This window comes from Anser brachyrhynchus, assembly GCF_964034855.1.
Source record: "Anser brachyrhynchus genome assembly, chromosome: 1".
NCBI classification, from domain to species: Eukaryota; Metazoa; Chordata; class Aves; order Anseriformes; family Anatidae; genus Anser; species Anser brachyrhynchus.
In genome coordinates this window covers 44,134,249-44,154,446 of record NC_137694.1, presented here as the reverse complement: position 1 = coordinate 44,154,446, position 20,198 = coordinate 44,134,249, and the positions used below count along the sequence as shown (strand labels likewise).

Below are 20,198 nucleotides of genomic sequence, written 5' to 3'. Positions count from 1 at the left end.
GAAGTTCAGAACAAGAGCAACAATGCAGCTAAAGGCAGCTCTCAAAATCAGTGCTTCTGCCTGGGACCATTTTACCAAGATAGCTGAAAGCTCAAAAATACAGTGATGACATTTAAAGTGAAATGTACAGTTCAGTAGAGTCAAACAATATTCTAATATTCACCATAGCAGAGCAAGCAGCCAAACGGAACCACAAAGCTGACCCTTAATGGACTTTGTTTCTAGAGTGACAGGACATATTTTAATTTCATCGTAAGAATTAGCCACTGTTCTAGGCACAGCAGGATACAGCTCTGTCAAGTGACGAATGTAAGCTATCTGTTCTGTTTTACCTTACAAAGGTAAATGGCTCATATGTGTAATAATTTGTGTCTTGGACACATACTTAAGTTTCCTTAAGCTCTTTTTTTTTTATTATTATTAAATGTTTCACAGGTTTACACTGTGTGATGGGATGGAGTTACGAGATCTTCAAGCTAGTGCATCCCTATAAATCCATATGGCAGTGGAATACTGTGTAGATATTTCAGCCCAAGTCCTGCACCAGGAAAAGTGCATTTTCCAAGACATAGCACTTGCAATGGTTTTCTGACCTGGGTAAGTTGATGTTGATCCAGCTAATCATTCATTACATTTTCAGCTCTGAGACTGACTTGTGCTGGGGCAGTTTGGATCTGCAAAATTTCCTGGTTGTCATCTCTTGGTTCTGCATACCTAAACTTCCTAAGTGTAATGCTCAAATCCAATACAATATCAGCTTTTAAGTTACATTTACTAACTTGGCTGAATCTTGATGACAGGTTGGGTGCTGGAAGTATCAGGAACTTCTGAAGGTGCAGCTCCCACAAGTCCATAAAACCACAGACATCAGTGGAAACTTAAGAAAAGGGTTCCCTTACCAAAATACAGATCAAAATTACGGATCTTCACTCCGCTGTTTGGAGTCTTTGATTCATATGACTGCTGTTTGCTGTCTTGAGGTGGGCAATAGAGACCTGACAAGAGCATTAAAACGCACACATGATCTGTCATCTCTCTACAGTCTAGTTTTTGCTGTCAATTTACATATTTCACATTCTTTCATCATGGATAGTCTATTTAGGGCAGATTAAGGCTCAGATGTTGCTGAATCCAAAAAAAAATAAAAAAAATAAAAAAAGAAAGAAAGAAGCAAATACTCTTCAAGCTCCTTGCTTTTATAGGAATCATTTCCCATTTACTCATCTCAGGAGATTGCCTTTGTAGCTTTAGCAGGAGAATATTTCATTACTCTCACTTTTGCAAATCACTTCTCCTGAGATGCTGTCAGATGCATTTTCAAAAGTACAAGAGGCAGAACATGGTGAAGCATCATTACTGAAAAATCATGATCTTACCCAGACATTACGGAAACTGAAGCATGTGATTGTTGTTGGTACAAAGTCCACCTCACAACCTCTTGCTTTATTTAGTTGATGATTTTTTTCCACTTCTTGTCTTTCCTTTTTTCCCCTTTTATTTTTCTTTTCCTCCTTCCTCTTCTTTTCTTAAACCTCACTTTCTACTTTCTGTTTTGTTGTTGTAGTTGTTGGTTTTGTTTGTTTGTTTTGTTTTAAATTAAAGCCATTACACTCTCTCATGCTTATCTTGGTGTTTGATCACAGGTGCATGACTTCCCTTTTACCACTGTCAGTATAGGCCAATTCCCTCTCTCCCAGCAATTCTGTGTGGGAATAAACATGATCATTAATCATGCTACAGCTCACAGCCTCCAAGATAATGCCACTAGCTAACACAATGGTGATGGCAAGAACTGCAGCAGTTTTCCAGCATTATTAATAGAGCACCTGAATTTATTGACTTGGTTATAATTATGAAGTGTCATCTTGGCATTTCATAGGAGGAAAATATTGTAATATCTGTACCCACTCTGATCTGCATCTTAGTAGTAAATGCTACACTAGACTTGCTACAAATATTTGATGCTAGTGAGAATACAGGATTAAAAAACTTCAGTCCTCCTCCATAACTGACTTCAGTGTACACTAGATTTGAATGGAGACTCCTACTGTTCTGAACATGTTTTAGACCACTCCTATATGCAGAGAGCCCACACCAAGCGCCATAATGCCAAATTCTAGCATTTTACCCCCTACTTCTATTGCCCCCACAACATACAGGTAGCAACTCTAGAAGTCAGGAAATAATTTTTGTGATGTGTTCAAACCCTTGGCCTACCAGTTAAGATGTGCAATTTGCAATTAGCAACCCTTCTGATGGCAGTCTGTGATCTTGATTGACAGCTAGTTGTGATTAGACTAGAAAATCACCAGCTATTGGGCTATCAGCATTCTGTATACACCTCAGTGTGTAAGCCAGCAAGGCTGGACACAAAATCACAAAGTTACCACCTCATCCTTTAATATTACTGTAGACCTCACACATGAGGGAATGATTTGACAGGCAGAGTCACATCTTTGCTTGCTGAGAACATGCCAGAAGAATTCTGTTTGAGTCATGCTGAAGCAGCTAAGAAGGATCCTTGCTATTAAATGTAGCCTCCAGTTCTACTTTGTCTCCACTTTTATAATTGAAAAATAGACCGTAAGTCCAGTTAGAATACATTTTTATTTTCCCATGTTGCAGGTGAGTTGAAGTTCAGTTGAAACTAACCCATATGGAACACATTATCTTTTTGGAGGCAATGAAATTACACAATAAAGAGGTGTGCTTGTATAAACAGTGCTTAGGGGAATTGCCTCCGGAAGCACCATTAAGGTCAGACTTCTCCCTTCTGAGTTCCCTGTGATGAGCAGAGAGCTGGCCACAGAGAAACACCTCACACTTGTGCATGCTGCTTTCCACCGCCACAAAACGTGTGGTCAAGAAAGTCCCCCTCACAGTGCAGATAGATACTGGAATCCCACTGGTGCCATGCAAGTAAAAAGGAACTGGTTTGGCTGCTATTTTTATCTCACTTGACACCGTCCCCCTTGTGCCCACAGCTAAACCACAGCTACTGCACTTCTGTTAGCTTTCAGACATTACTCAGCTTTGGATCCACCACGTAAGAATTCAGGAAGCCACTGGGAAATGGCAGAAACCAGTGATGCAGTTGAGAGCTTTCTTCCATTTCTGTTAATATTTTGGCTGTATTTAGTACGTTGATTCTTAGATCAGCAAGATATTGTGAAAGAATCTATGTAAAAGATGGGAGAAAGCAATGTAGTCAATACATATTTTCAGTGTTTTTTTTTTAATTTTATTATTGTTATTATTATAATCTTGTCTAATCATACTGTGTGCTTGCGTGGTTGCATTTCAGTCAAAAATACAGAACCTCAAGCAGTGACATCTCTGCTCCTTCTGTTTCCCCTTATTTACCCAGTTTACTTTGGCATTTGTATACTAAAAAAATAAATAAACCAAAGTCTTCATTTTTTCCTAGCTTTCTGTACAGAGCCAGAATGTTCCACGGCAGTACTGAAAATCACTGGGAGGTATTTACAAAAATCATTGTTTTATTTCAGTTTGAAATGAAGTACTTTGAGGCTTTGTTTAAGATCTGAAAGGAAAAAGACACCTTACAATATCCCTGTCAATCTACATGTTTTTCTTGATTTCATAGGGTTTTGACAAGGAGATTCTTACACTTGCAAAGCTGTTCTGGCCTGCAGAACATTTTTTTTTTTTTTCTGCTAGGGAATAGAAAATCCTAGACAACTGGTAAGTGGATAGATATGTGTATTATAAGAATTAGTTTATATATACAATCTGGACAGCATTAAAAAAATAAAAAACTTAAATCTTTGAAAAATAATTTCAGAATTATGGAAAATGAATTTCCTCCTGATAAAGACAATACCTTACTTAATGAAGAAAAGCTATGAAAGGAAGCCAAATCAGTGGTACCTAATCTTTATCACTTTGATTGACTAACTCGAAATTAATTTCTTACAGAAAAATCCTCTATGGGAGAGTAGGTTATTTCCTTTCCTTTACGGCCTGTGGTATGAAAACACATTCATAAGCAAGGGACATCATCACAGTGCTATTGTGCTCCCAAGGATTCCAGTTGCAGGATACCTTCTCAGGGACAGCTGCTAGTACTCTGTATTTTTCAAGGGCCAAGCTGGTTCAAAGTAACTGGGAGAATGTGAACACAGGATCCAAGCTCTGAAGAAATACAGAGTTCTTTGTTGCTGAACTATGTTACAAATGACTGCAGTGTGACAGGATATATTTGTTTGTACCAAAACAAGCAAATGACAACAAAAGCCTTCTTTCTTTCTGATGGAGTGCAAAGTAATTTTTATTCTCAAGGAAGCAGAAATGCCAGAAATACAGATACATCATTAAAACACTCCGTTGGCAGGTGTTTTTGGGTAGTTGTCAACAGTAGCATAATTTATTGCTCCTCTTCACTGGGATTTCTAATGGTGCAGTTAAGATAGCATAAAAGAACAAAGTTTTGTGAATTGCATTGTGTGGCGTTCCTCTGTAACTAGAACAGATCTGCTCTATTTGCAGCAAACTGCAATGTCAGAAATGCTACAAGAAACAAGGTCACCACTGTGCTTGAAAATTTTCCAGGATTTTCCAAAGAGATCATCTACTGTATGTTGTTCAAATGTACACAAACTGCATACCTAACATTTTATATTATACTCTCTGATCATGTTTATGGTAATATAGATGGCATGGCTACCGTTTGGTAGTTTTTACCAGATCTGGTATTTTTTACCAGATGGTAGTTTTTACCAAAAAACGATAAACATCTATGTGGTATCACCTGTTGGCTACATAGCATCCTACCAAGAGAATATTACCAGCACCAATCCAGCAAACCGTGATTCTTTATTGGAGCACATGAACAGCCCTGTCAAGTCAGCCAAAAGCTCCATCTATGCTGGTGTCCCATTTCCAACATGAGGTTCCACCATGGCACGTCCTGGTCAGTGTCTCCTTGACTCTGTTGAAGATGGCCAGGTGAGAGTATTCTAGCAATTAAAAATCCTATTTTCTCATCCTTTCATTATCTACGAACACCACAGGGCAGAGGACAAGAGCGTTTTGTGCCACCTTCAGGGACAGGCCTGTGTAAGGTTATGTGATCAAGTCTCGTCACCACAAAGGAGCACAGAGGAGCAATGACAGGTGAGGAACCCAAAAAACCTTATCCACCTTGACCTAGCTCCTCCCAGGGCTGTCACAGGAGAGCGATCAGCCCATCAAGATCAATGGGAGAAGCTCTGTGGAGCACCTTAGAGACTGAGGGGCAGTACTGACTGTAAGTGTATGAGACTCATCACGGGATGTCAGGGAAAAGCGTTTTGGGATTGCACAGAATTTAGTATGGGATATTTAGTGGAAGGACTGAAGGTGGGAAAAGGGAGGGATCAAGGTGGTTTGGGAAGGAATCAGTATGGATGGATAAGGGGATAAAAAGGGCTGCCCATGTTTAAAGAAAATGATGGTCAGTACACTTCTCTGGCTGTGCCCTGTCTTTATATTAAATTCCACTTTTAACTATTTTCTTGTATGAAGGGACTCTCTATTCTGTGTGCATGTGTGTGTATGGAGATTTTAGTGCCAGCAACTGGAATTAGAACACAAGTTGTAGGGGCCCATGTGTCTGGGTGCCAGCAACTGGAGAAACTGAACGTGTGCATATTGTGTGTGGGTGTCTGTCCATGTGTATTCACTAGCAAACATGAAGATGGTCTAGCTGGAAAGGAGGACAAACGACTTGAAAGCCAAGTAGAGGAGTGACCGTAAGTCTGGGACAGATACTGGAGAGGGTCTGCAAGATGATTACTGAAAGGACGAGGACCCCCAAGCCAAGCACCGGGACGATCATGAGTGGGGGACAACCAGAAGACTCATTTGCATGACCGTGCCTCTGTGCATGAGGCAACCGGAGACCAGAGGATCAAAAGGCCAGCTCCTCCGCGCCTGCAGCGGGCGAGGCGGCTCCCTAGGGTGCCCTTCTTTTACCGGGGAGCCCCGGCGACGGACCGGCCCCCTCTGGCGGTGCCTACACGACACCCACACGCGCCGCTGCGGCGGCGGAACTCCGGGGGACGGCGCCTGCCTCCAGCCGGCGCCCGTTCGCCAGCCGCGCTCGGGCCTGCGCCTCCTTCCGCCGTTACCGCGGCAACGGCAGCGGCGGCGGAGCGGGGAGCGCGGGCCCGGCGGCAGGATGGTGAGAGAGGGGGCGGGCGGGGACGGGGGGGCGCCGGGCGGGAGGGTTCCCCCGACCCCCCTCTGACCGGGCTCCGCTCCGCTCTCCGCCCAGATGCTCTCCCGGGCCAAGCCGGCCGTGGGGAGCGCCCCGGCGGCGGGAGACAGGCGGAGGAAGAAAGGGAAGAAGGTGCCGCAGCTGGAAGAGCTCCTGGCCCTCCGAGACTTCACCGGCGCCATCGCCTTGCTGGAGGTAACGGCTCTCCGTCGGGGGCTGTAGGCGGGAGCCCCCCGAGGGTCCGGGCAAAACCCCCGAGGGCCCGGGCAAAACGCTCACGTTCTTTCTTTCTCCTCTCCGAAGTTTAAACGGCATGCGGGTGAGCAGGAGGAGGACGCCGACCTCTGGATCGGGTACTCTGCCTTTCATTTGGGTGACTACAAGCGAGCGCTAGAGGTAAGGTGAGGAAAGCTTGCTCCCCGAGTAGGGAGTCGGGAACCTGGGCTGAAGGGGTGACAGCAGGAGGATGTTCTGCAATAGGGAACGGTCCTGCCAGCCAGTTAAATTACAGACGTATGGTAGGAAAGCAGTTTGGGTTGAAAAAGAGGTATTTGGCCATGAAAATAGACCTTTTGTAGTTATTTACTCTTATTTAATAGTAGGCTTGGTAATCTAATTTGTCCCTTCTAATGTCATAGTTCATGTCCTCAATTTTCAGTACAGTTTTTGCAGTTAACTTTCCGTGGTTTTGTTTTCAGGTTTAATTATACCTTCATCGTGTACATTATCTGTAATATGCATACATTTTTAACTGTCTGTAGAGGTTGATGTCTCTGGCCATTTGATGTACTTTATTGTTCTTCTGCATGTTTTCTTATATGAGGTAATTCAATGAAATAAGACATTCTTATTCTCCAAAAGTTCAAAGTTAATAAGAGACATGTTGATTATTCAGACATGCATAAAATACCAATATTTGCACCATACAGTACTGTTGTGTCACTTCTTGTGCATGACTCCATGCGTAATTCTTTCTCTTTCGCATCCATTTATATCCATTCGCATCCGTTTATATCTCCATTGAAGCTCAGTTTGTTGGCAGTCAGTTTATTGTCAATGTCACTGGAATCCTTTTCGCAGTTGTGCCAGCATATTTCTCTGTAGAAGTGTTAACAGATTTTGTTGCCTACTGTGCTTTGTACCTTTGAGGGCTGGAATCAGTGTGCACCCCAGAACAGAGAGCATTGTGGAGACTTCTCTGGTGATAACCATAAGGCTGCATATAAGCTAGTGACATTCGGAAACAACTCAGTCTGCCTGAGTGGTGGTTGTCTCATTGCTGTATTCTTACAGGTGTGAATTTCTGCATCCGTACAAGGCTGTATTGCACCGTTTTTAGGCGTATTTGTTTTGGCCAACGTCAGTTGGTGGAGATCTCCATTACAATTCGCTGTAAAGGTATAGCTATACTCTGAGAAAACGTTTAACAGTCTTTTAACTTGCCTTCCCTGGGAGAAGTATTAAAAACAGATGATAATTTGAAGTATTAACAAAACAAAATAACCATGGTGAAATAGATTAAAAGACAAAATATCATCATTGTTCTATATATAACATTAGATGTTTAACTATAGTTAGACGTGATCATGTGCACAAGATTAATGTGTGAGGCAGAAATAGAATTTTTATAGCTTCCAAGTTCACAATGCACTTTCCCCTTACTTTAAAAATGAAAAAGGAAATGTCTATTGGGAGAAGTTAGAACTGGTCAGTGTAATTAAATTGATGGTATACATAGTATATAGAATGTAGAACAATAGTGTAAAACATAACATTAACTTAATATTCACGTTTAGAGTTGTCATTTAAAGATTATGAATATAACAATCAGTGGCTTTATGTAATTTATATCTAAATGTTAGGGTGTTAATAGGGAGTAGAAGTTTAAAAAGAGGAAAAAATGTTTGTATACAAACAAAGAATAGTTTGGAATTTCTTTGAAATAAATTCTGCTCTTTGGAATACCCAGTAGGTGCTTATATAGCCAGAGCAGATTTTAAACTCTTCCTTCAATGAAAGAATAACAGCATTATTTTTGTAGAAATTATATTTTGTCTGTGGTGTTTGATTCACCACTAGGTGATGCTATTGCTTCAGGCTTTTAAAAACTACAATCCGCTCTATTTTTCCATCTTTCTATCCTAGTAGGGGGGAAAAAAAGCCAACCATAAACCATGCATACAAACCTTTTAAAGTGAGAGATCACAAGGACTATCTTTTCTCCTTTACAATTGATTTTGGCACAGTGACAAATCCTGATATCTTTGTCAACTTGGTGTCATGTGGGAAATGAGCTTGCGTATCTCAGCAAAGTTTCTTTTGGGACAGAACATTGTGTTTGCAATTCCCAACGTTGTAGTGATCAAGGGAAAGAGCGTTGACTGTGGAGGCTGAATTCCCTTTCAGTTATCAGCTTCAAGGCCGCAGTGCAATGCGGAGTCTTCACTGCTGTTTTACAGAGGCGTTGGTGTATTCTCAAGGACAAATTCCTTGATTATCTGAACTCCTGGAGCACTCTGGAGTGTGCTGGGACCACAGTAAATGAATCTCTGGAGAATTCTGAAGAATTTTCTAATCCTCATAGTAACATTACACACAGACTAAACGATTCACAATCCCAGGTGCCTGCAAGTGACAATGTATATAGCCTGTGTCACTACAGTCCTAGTCCATAGTTTATATTCTTCATACCTGATGAGGCTCTTCAGAAATCCAGCTACTCATTATTCCTTTTATTTGTATTGATACTTTCACGTGAGCTAGGCATGCTGGTTGCATGGCAACTTATGGAGAGATTTGGAAATTGGATTGAGGTGGCCTCCATCATCTACTGGGAGAGATGGGGAAAAAAGTGAAAAACAGACAGACCTGCAACTCCACGAATACCTTCAGGGAGAATGACAGCAATATTGAAAATGACGGCACAATCAGATGTTGTTCTTTTCCTATCATAGGCACACCAACTGTCAGTTTCTAGGCTGAGCTCTAACTTCAGCCTAACTAATGTCACACTCTCCCCTTCTTAGCAGGTAGAAGTCTTTCTCAACGGGTATACCACCAACACTTGTCTGGTGGGATCATCACTGTTGCTGTGCACCTATTTACAAGTGACCCCGCACTGGACCCTTCTAGCATTCATGGTGGCAGTTCCTCCCTGGGGACAGTCAGCTTCCTTCACACTCACAAATTGATTTTTTACTAACAGTGGGTGGCTACAGACTTCTTGGTGTTGTATGGCAACCAGTACCCCCCTAGTCAATGAGAAGATCTAATTAGTTTTGTGGAGTCTACCATCTCTTCTGTTCCTAATGGGGGAACCCCCCCATCTGTCTTTCTCACATGACTTGTTCATAGCACTTGTCTTAAACCTTTCCTGAAAACATTCCCAGTGTCACCTATGGACCAGCCAGAATCAGAACATCAGTCTGAGTCCGTTTCTGGGCTGCCTGTTCTTTTAAACTGAAGCATCCAGGACCTAAGAAAGGGAGCTGCCAGATATGGTAATGCTTAGCCATTTCGGCCCATCAGCTGCATGTGTGAGAGCAGAGCCTTCAATACATTGTGAGATTTTGGCAGAAACAAACTACAGCAAGGGATTCAGTCAGGCTTTCCTATTGACTGCCTCCCTTCCAGCAGAGAATCGGGATCTGCTTCACCTCTTTGCTTGGACAGGACCTCCTACCTAACCTGACTTGACTCAGGATTATTTCAGTCAAATAATGAAGCATGACAGGAATAGGGGTATAATAGGGTAATGGTTCACGCATGAGCAATATCTGGTTTTACTTGAGTGCTTCTGCTGGGACTATGAGACTACATGAACACTCAAGTTCCTGGCAGCTGGAACTAGAAAGTGAACGATGGATTTTTGGCTCTGGGAAGTTCTCTAGGCTTCTCTGTCATTACTGTAATCAGGAAACAAGAATCTCCACACCTCCTTTGAGCACTTCTGAGGCAACTGTAAGAGGCCTCTGTGTGTGGGCCTGTTTAATAGCTCTTCAGGACCAGCATTTATGAGTTTGGAGAATCCTGACTAGCAATGAGGCCAGCACGATTCTGCTCAGCACCCTCAACATTGTCAGTAGGTGTTCATAGTCACAGACAATCTACCTGGCAGCCTGCTTCTTTGGAAAGGTGCATTTGTCCCCTGATAGAGACAGAGAGGTGGAGGAGAGTGGGGAGAAAAAAAAAAAAAGCAAGAAGCTGTTATGGCCCTAGTTGGCAAAAATATGCCACAGGTTGACTGTTGGGAAGGCTTTTAGAGTGTTTTGTTTGTTTGGTTGGTGTTGTGTTTTTTTTTTCTTGGCAAAGTGGACGGAAAGCTCTTGTGAAGTAGTTGTTGAGAGAATGTAATGTTGAATGCCTTTTGCTGAGTGAAGGGGCAACAGCGCATAGCCTGGGCTCGTGGCCTAGAAGTACAGGGTAGAGAAGACTAATGGTCCTCATTTTTATTTACTGTGTTTCCATAGATTGACATTGGTACTGCTATAGCACTTTATTTATTGCTTGCCTTGAAAGGCAAAGCCAGAAGATGACTTGTGTTTATGCGTTTTGTCTTTTCTAATTAATCTCCCTGAAGCCATAGCCGAAAGAGACCTTTGGGTGCATTTAATCTGAATGGATTTTGAAAGATTCCAGATGGTCCCAATAAAGAGCAGGGGCCTGTCTCTGAGAGCTCTGTGACAGGCCTGTGTCAAGACTGAGCTGATCTCAGTAGGAAAAGTTGGCCTGTATGTAAATGTTTGTTTGCTTTGGTTTGGTTTTTGATCAATTAATTTATTGATTTATTTTAAAGTCTTCCTGAAGGACAGCTAGTCCCTGAAGACTAGGAAGACTGGGCTGGCTTTCAAGGGCACACCTTACCAATAGCTTCTCTGTTTGGAAGCGCAGTTTGCTTTCTCTTGGCAACAGAAAAAATTCTTTATGCTTGCAAACTATAAACTTCATTGTTTTCAGCATATGTCTGTTCTTGGAATTCTCTGCCCTTTGGGCATAGCTTATTTTCTGTAGTGATTTATATATATATAATATGTGTCTTTGCCCCAGGGGAAGAAGACTTCCTCCCATAGTGGCACAATCTGGTAGACTCTGACTAGGAAGGGGGAAATCCCAATTCATATGTTTGGAGGAAGAATACGGAGTCAGCAACGGGGTGTGTTGCTGGGAGGGATGAGAGGCTTATGCTGGTTGGGAATTACGAGGATTGCATTCTTTAAGCAGGTCTTGTGAGAACCTTGAATGACCTGGCCTGCTTTTGCCTTATTGGACATGACTGGATGGAGAGTTGGAGCACAAGCAGGAGGCACTTTCACTGGGCTGGTCCTTCCTAGTAATTTAACAGAAGCCTGACAGAGAAAAAAATATCATCAAGGGATCTCCCTGGCTGTGTTTTTAGTACCTATTGTTATGCAGAGCAAATATGTTTATGTTTAGGAATATCACTGGTAGCTGCAGTGATTTCTTGCTTCATTAAAAAAGTAGATTGAAAGATTTATCTCTTAGTTTTTACTTATTTTTTTTCTCCACAAATAACAAGAAATGATGCAATTTATGTAGCAGTATTAAGGGATATATAATGAATGTGGATGTGTAAGAAATATCAGAATATGGTATCCAGTGGCTTTCGATAGCTCTTGACTGTAAATCTTCATATGAGAAAAGGTGAGGTTAGGCACACTTTAGTATATTTGCTATAATTACATTTTTATCTATAAGGAAGTATTGAATGTGCCCAGTACTGACTTCAGTAGTCTCCAAACATTTTTGTTTGTGCACCTCTATCAGTAAAAAATTTTTGAGCACATACCTGTTGTATATGTGTATTTATTTATTTATAAACTATATAAATGTACTAATGTATTATCAATACTAATATTATTGATATGTACAGTACTACCATATTATGTAATTATAAAACATACACAAAAATAGAATTAAAAAAGATATAAATATGAACTAAACACTGTTTTGAAAATACTCATTTTATTTATTAATGATACAAAATATTTTCTTCTCACACATCATTGGGTTAACTTTTGTGCACCCCCACTTTGGAGACCACTTTGTAAATCTATACCGAGACACTACTTACAGATTTATAACAGGGTATTTAACACTTGCTTCAGTAAGTATTCACAGAGATTTCCTGAGTGCATATGACTCCTCCCCTGACTGAAGGAGGAGTTAGGAAAGCATCAGAAAAGACGGAGGAAGGGTTGGTTATGTTGATGGCTTTGTAACTGTTAAAACATTGACAAAATTCATGCTCCTGCAGTGAAGATTTATAATGTTGCTTGTCCTCACTGTCTGTTCCATTTCTGTAAACAAAAGAGGGCTGCTGAACATATCTTAGATTAAAATGTAACAGTTGTAATAAGGACAATGAATTTAGGAATAAATTGGGTGATCTGAATAATCTCATTATATAGAATCGTAGAGTCATTTAGGCTGGAAAAGACCTCTAAGATCACCTAGTCCAACCTTTAATGTAGCACTGCAAAGTCCACCATTAAACCATGTCCCTATGCTCTACATCTACGCGTTTTTTGAAGGCCTCCAGGGATGGTGACTCTACTTCCCTGGGTAGCCTGTTCCAATACTTCACAAACCTTTCAGTGAAAAAATTTTTCCTCATATCCGACCTCAACCTCCCCTGGCACAACTTAAGGTAGTTTCCTCTTGTCTTATCACTTGGTGTTTGGGAGAACAGACTGATCCCCACCTAATTATAGTTTCTCTTAAGGTAAGTGTAGAGCATGATAAAGTCTCCCCGAGCCTCCTTTCTCCATCTGAAACAACCCCTGCTCCTTCAGCTGCTGTTCACAGGACTTGTTTTCTAGACCCTTCACCAGCTTCATTGCCCTTCTTTGGACATACTCCAGCACTTCGATGTCCTTCTTGTAGTGAGAGGCCCAAAACTGAACGCAGTATTTGAGGTGAGGCCTCACCAGAGCTGAGTACAGAGGGACAATCACTTCCGTAGCCCTGCTGGCCATAATATTTCTGATACAAGCCAGGTTGCTTGCTGTTGGCCTTCTTGGCCACCTGAGCACACTGCTGGCTCCTATTCAGCTGGCTATCAACCAATACCCACAGGTCCCTTTCTGCCAGGCAGCTTTCCAGCCACTCTTCTCCAAGCCTGTAGCGCTGCTTGGGGTTGTTGTGCCCCAAGTGCAGGGCCTGACACTTGGCCTTGCTGAACCTCATACAGCTGGCCTCAGCCCATTGGTTCAGCCTATCCAGATCCTTCTGCAGAGCCCTCCTACTCTTGAGAAGATCAACACTCGCACCCATCTTGTTGTCCACAAAGTTACTGAGGGTGCACTCAATCCCCTTGTCCAGATTACTGATAAAGATTTTGAAGGGAACTGGCACCAGTACTGAGACCTGGGGTACACCGCTATTGATTGGCCTCCAACTGGATTTAACTCCATTTACCATGACTCTTTGGGCCCAGCCACCCAGCCAGTTTTTAACCCAATGAAGCATACACCCATCCAAGCCTTGAGCAGCCAGCTTATTCAGGAGAATGCTGTGGGAAACGGTGTCAAAAGCCTTACTGAAGTCTGGGTAGACCACATCACAGCCTTTCCCTCATCCAGTGAGCACATCACCATGTTGTAGAAGGAGATCAGGTTCGTCAAGCAGAACCTGCCTTTCATAAAGCCGTGCTGACTGGGCCTGATCGCCTGCTTGCCCTGTAGGTGCTGTGTGATGGCACTCAAGATAATCTGCTCCGTGAGCTTCCCCAGCACCAACATCAGACTGATATACTGTTAAATATATGCTGTTAAAAATTAAATACGTTGTTAAATGATGGAAGAAAAAATTATATTTAATACACACCTATGCTTTTAAACAATTAAAAACAAATCATCCCCCTCTTCTGTTACAGGAATATGAGGCCTTGACCAAACAACCAGCTTGCAATCCTGATGTTTGGGTAAACCTGGCATGTACCTACTTCTTCCTGGGGATGTATACGCAAGCTGAACAAGCAGCCTTGAAAGGTGAGATGTATGTCTGTGATGGAAAGAACTATTTGTTGACTTGAACACTTAAAAGTGTTTTCCAGAGGAAGTATCTGGTGCTTTTTTTCGGAGGAATAAAGGATAATTCTGAGCTGTGTTTGTTGTTGTTGTTTATTTTTTTCCATTCAACATGAGAGTTATAATGCAGTTTGCTCCCTAAAAATAGCTTGGGCAGGTGGAGCAGCTGGAACTGAAAGAAGCATCTGGAAAATAAGTTCTCTGATTAATTTCTAAATACAAAACCCAGCATATGCTGACCAGCAGCAAAAAGTTACTCTTCTTTTGACTGATTCCATGTCTCTGAGCCAGTGCAGATGAAGCTAATTAGGATAGTGATACTATCAAAAAATAAGCATATGAAAGAATTCAGCATTCTCTTTTATGTGGACAAGAATTCTGTTTACACAGTTTGAGTGACTTAGTAGGTGGTCTTATTGCCTTGTAAATTAGATATTAGGGATCTGATTCTTCAAGGCGTGGAGTTTGCTGCAGTCACATTATTACAGTTCCACTCTAATCTGAACATGCATGGGATCATTGAAAAAAGAGAAATGGAAATTAGATTCCAAGGCAATTTTTACTGCCTAAAAATGTTTCTGCAGTTTAATTTTGTTACCCATCACTTTCCGTTTATCTTAGTGATTTATATTGTTTCCCATTACCATAGTATCTCAGTGCTTTCTAAGTTGAATTAATAGTAGTGATGTTCTCAGTCAGCTTCTGACTCCTGCCTTTTTAGGATAAGATTCTCAATGAGTCTTTTGTTTTCTTTTTTGTTTCTTTCTTTAGTTTTCTAGTCTCGGGCTGGAAATAGGGAGAAAATAATAGTGTATTTTCTGCTACTGTGGAGGACCCCCTCCAAAGAGGACAGTTTTATAGTATTTTTTAGAAATAGCTAGATTCTGGTATCTCGTTCAAGTCCTCTGAAAGAGCATTCTGACTTTGATTCCCACAATTGAAAATGTTTTGTTTCCAAAAATAAAAAGTTTCCTGCAGGGCTTTGTATTTTGTATTGTTGATTTGTGATCTGTATTGTTCAAGAAGTGATCCACGTTGTTCAAGAAGTGTGTAAAATTTTAGCATTCACAGGTAATAATTTTATCTTTAAAGTACCACAAGCTTGAGGTTTAGGAGTTTACAATCTAGGATTTGAACTAAAAATAACTGGACAATAGATCCTGAGGTGTCACTATACATAAACGATGGAGAAAGCAAGTGGCTGTGTCCAGTACCAGTTGGAGCCTGCTCATTGTCATCAGCTTCGCATAGTGCAAATTACAGTAATCGATTCTAGAGATGACAGATGCACAGCTGGGCATGCATCTTTATTAGCTGTGAGCTGGAAGTGAGGAAGGTTAATGTTTCCCTGCCCCTCAGATCAGCTTAGCAGCATGGCGAGTGGTAAGGTACGTGGTGCGGTTAGTGGTACTCTAACCACTAACAGAAAAGGGCAGGAATATTAAGAAAGGAGTGCATGACATAGGGAAAGTAGCTGCAGGAGGGAACAGAAAATAGCTTAGTGCTAACACTGGTAATGTCAGTTCCTGATTTTTATGTAATTGTTTAAGTAGGGTAGCATGCCTGTTCTTGTAGTGAGATGCTAAGCCTTTCTCATGAGTACTGTAATACTGATGCTTCCTGTCTGCTTAAGCTTGGTGGGGAGGCAGTCACAGCTGAAAATTTGTAACACTTGGAAGCTTTCAATGGAGAAAGGGCAAGTGTTGTATATTCCCCTTTTCACTCCTGTCACTTCAGGCTTTCCGACATTGTGGTTGAATCATTTTATTTTCACTCAATATATATCCTCTTTTAGTGCTTTTAGTATCTTTCAATTGCATCAGTGATGATTAGTAACAGCTGAGGCCATAACATCGTGTGACTTCTTTTGTGGTTTTGCAAAGATCCAGAAGAAGCAAAATATTTCCCTGAGTAGTGGGCACAACAGGTGATATCTCTAGAGCATCATTTATCCTGTTAGCCTTTAACACTGCTATATGAATGATAGATATCGTTTGTGTTGGGCTGCTCACCATTGCTGTTTCAGGATTATTTGACCTGAATTTTCGCATACTATTTGCTGTTTATTGCTGCAGTTGACATGTGAAGCCCCTGAAAGCAGCACAGTGCTAAAACAAATGAGAGAGAAATAATTTATTTTCAATTATAGTTCTGAATTTCTACAGTGTTGGAATCTGCATGAAATGGAACATAAATGTCAAGTAGCTTTCTGGAATAGTTTTTCCACATAAAAATATAAGTATCTAGAAATCAAATAGAAGTTCCTTCTTGCCACATACTTTTGCTGCTGCTTAAAATTATTGTTAGCTGTCTGAGGAAAAATATGCAGGATGTTTAAAAATTTGGAAATTAGGGTGAAAAGCCCTGAGGTAATTATTGTGTTTCACACAAGATAGGTAGTTTGCATTCTCTTCTGGAGTGAGGTTTTGTGTTTACTTTATACTAAATGTGAAGTGTTCTCTCAGCTTGTCATTACTTAATTAAATCTTCATGGTACATTCTCTCAGGAAAGAATAAATGTGTATATCAAAAGTCATATAAACCAGAATTGCTCCAGATATAACCTAAGAAGTAGAAGAAAAAGTCAGTAAAGAAGAATCCTTCTTTGAAGGTTTTTCATTATAGTTGTACTTTATCTCCTCTAGGCTTTCTTCCAAATTCCTTTCCGATATTTCTGGCTTCTTCTTTTTCCCTGGTGTCCCCTTACGTTATAGTTACTAATGTTCCTGGTTTTGTGATGAAGGCAGAGTTACTTCAAGTCAGCTACTGTTGTTTTGTAGTCATCCTGTAGCCAAGCTGCCAAGTGATGCTTTGTTTATTCCTTCTGCATCTGTGCTGTCATGCGTGGGTTGAACAAATGTTTTCCTTAGTGTGTGCGAGCCCATCCAGGCTTTGGAGAATGAGGCTGAAAGTCTTCATCTTGGCTTAATAAATAACAATTAATTGCTATTTTTTCATTATAAAACAAAATAGTCTTATGTTGCATTCCCAGGTCATGTGCCTTCAAGAAATAAATGACAAGGACCAGGGATCCTGGCAACCTAATCCTAGTATTTAAAAGCCTGTACTGTGCTCTCAGAAGCCATTGGCTAGCACTGCAATATGAAAAATACAAGAACCAACAGTGTTATGTTAAACCACAAAATATATGCCAGCAAATGTGATTTGCACATAAGTGAGGCTGCAGTTAAATCTGTTATGAAAAACAGTCTTTTTAGGGTAAGCATGGAATTTTACAATTAAATTTAAGATTCATGCACAGGCAGGGTTGTGTTGCTTAACCAGTCATGAGAGCTTTCTTTTTTTTTTGTTGTTTTGCTTTTTTTTTTCCCCTCCTTCTATTTTTTGATGGCAAAGCTTGATAATTACTTTGCTTCTTCACAACTCTGTGTGTGTCAGCTCAGAATGTGGTTCAACTGAACAGTGAAACTTCTCCTTTCAGTCTATACTGGAAGGAGCAGTATTGCACAAAAGCAGAACAGAGATGGGTTAGTAAGAATAGTGGCATTTTCCAAACCTGTTTTGCTTATGCATGCACTAATGTTTGCCAGGTGTCAGATAGCTGTCACCAGTGAAAATGTGCAGTTGCAAGAGGGCATGGAAAAACTGCTGGGTTTTCTTTTTCTTTAGGCTGCGTGTTCACCTATGTGCAAAATTATCAGCTTTCTGCTAGTATGGTATTTCTTGAGAACAGTAGTTCATTTTCATTGCATTTTAGCTGTACTTTTTGAAACAGCAGAGTTTGATATATGGAACTTTCAAAGTGCACAAGTGAAAATATCAGAAAATAGATATTTTAATTTTAAAAACTACTAACCTTATTTTCTTGTTTTGCTTTCTAACACATAGTGGAATCTACTGAACAAATAATTTATTGTTTTTGTTTCAGTTATCTTCAAGTTACTCTGCTTAGGCACAACTGAGATGAAATGTGTATATATTGCAAGTAACTGAGCATAGTTGAACTAACTTTTGAGAGAAAATAAAAATATTTTGGGAATGGGAAAATTTCAGAGAATTTCCTCTGTAGATTTCATGCAAGAAAATTTTGAACAGTTGAGCTATTCAAGTGTGTGAAAGTGTGAGCTTCGCTGTTGGACCGTGTTTTTTCCTCACATTTTTCCCGTACCCTTGCAATTTCCCTCCACCAGAAAGACTGTGGTTCTGAGGCACAGAGACTTTCATTCAGCTACTGTGTTCAGGTGAGCAGGGCATTCTTGCTAAGGAACAGTGGAATAGGGTTTTCTCTGGTCATACTTTCTGTGTTATCTGGCTGGAACCTTCTCAGCACTGTTCCACTCCTACCCGCTCTCAGCTCTGTATGTTTAGGATGAGTTCAACACCTGTGAGCATGTGAGGTACTTCTGTAGAGTATGTGTAGGCATTATGTTTGCTAGATGGGTTTTGTTAGTGCTGGATGCGTGACCAACATTGCCTTACACCTTTACGAGAGGTAGATGCCAGATTGTTCTTGGCCATGTTCATCTTCCTCTTACTGCCTGTGGTAGTAACATGGAACTCGCCAAGAGTCTGAGCTGCCATTTCTAGAGAGTTTCACTTTTTGTTTAAGAGTTAGTGAAGAAAAATTCCTTCACACTTGTGGCTGCTTATTATATTTTAACAAATACTTAAGTAAGTGTCCGTTCAGTTTCAGCACATAAAAGATAGGAGAAGACTTTTAAGCTCCACATCAGCTATGACTTTAGTACCTGGAACATCAGCACTGATCACGACAAAAATTCTAGCATAGAAATACTGGTGTGTTTCTGAACTAGAAAGAGAGCCTGTCCGGCTCCTGCATGATGTCTTCAGTACCAGGCCAATACTAGGCACTGGAGCAGGGTCCAGTTTATTGCAGTGCAGCATTGTCATCATATTTGTTAAGATCCTTAGATTGCTCAATGCTGAGTTAAACAAACAAACAAACAGTCTCTTTCTTGAAAAAGAAGCATAATAAAAGATGTTTTTGCTTCTCTGTGGCATTGATAGGTCGGTGACAATGAAATTTGATAGCAGCAGGTAGTAATAAAAGAACGAGCCTAGCGTTCCTCAAAAAATCATCACCTCTGATGAGACAGTTGTATCATTTCCCGCTGCAGTGGTTGACAACAGCTATATCCAATACTTAGTACCAAAGTCTACCTGGAAATTAACATGACCTTGTTTGTATGTCTCTCTGTCTTCCTCAAGAAATGCATTTTGTACTGAGAGAAAAGAAACTACTGATATTTAATGTTTCCATGGTTCTGCTTACTATATCAACAGGACTACGTTTTTGGGGTTTTGTACCTCTTCTTACCTGGCTGGTATCAAGTAAAAGTGTCTTATTTTAAAGAATATCAAATGGATTGCATCGTGTGATTTATGAAATAGAGGAGTTTTTTTTCCTCCTCCATATGCCCATACACACCACCAGAACTCTGTTTTTATCTTTTGCATGTTTTTAGGTATAGGATAACATGGAGTAACTCTAGTTTTTGCCAAGAAGTAAATAATAATTTCAATGTCAGATCAAATGCCAGGTTTGAGAGGGCAGCACGACAGTCGCTGGTTGACCAGTGAAACAAGAATTCCTCAGTTTAGATTCTTGAGGCAATGTTGCTTGCAAGTCACTTGGAGTGGAATTAATGCTAAAACCTATTCAGAAAAAGAAACAAAACCTACTCAAAAAAAAAAAAAGAACATTGGTGTCTTTACTTTTTGCACTGTGATTATACAATATGTTATTTTCAGTGTAAATTCACCAGTCTGTCCTGCTTGTATTTTTGGAGTCTTTCACGACCAAATGTTTTGAATTGTGAAAAGCAGTTGTGGTTGGTTTAAGTTTTGCACAAAAGCACATGTGGGGTCCATGTGCAACCCTCTGAAACTTTGGTACTGAAACCTATCAATTAATGCTGAGGCACGTGGGGAGTTGCTGTGGTATCACT

At 40.7% G+C, this 20,198-nt stretch overlaps 1 protein-coding gene across 3 annotated transcripts in view; it reads left to right on the top strand.

Moving 5' to 3' along the window:
- Positions 1–5,122: 5,122 nt before the first annotated feature.
- IFT56 (intraflagellar transport 56) overlaps positions 5,123–20,198 on the top strand; it is a 53,141-nt gene continuing 38,065 nt past the window's right edge. Inside the window, exons 1-5 of one of the 3 annotated variants that reach the window (XR_013955619.1) lie at positions 5,123–5,269; positions 5,688–6,184; positions 6,278–6,415; positions 6,524–6,616; positions 14,115–14,229. Coding sequence is in view for 2 of the 3 variants with exons in the window: in XM_080606339.1 (XP_080462465.1) it covers positions 5,870–6,184; positions 6,278–6,415; positions 6,524–6,616; positions 14,115–14,229 (661 nt within the window). In the remaining variant the exon portion in view is untranslated. Of the gene's footprint in view, positions 5,270–5,687; positions 6,185–6,277; positions 6,416–6,523; positions 6,622–14,114; positions 14,230–20,198 lie in introns of those variants that run through there. The other 2 variants (XM_080606339.1, XM_080606340.1) reach the window with 2 other exon arrangements.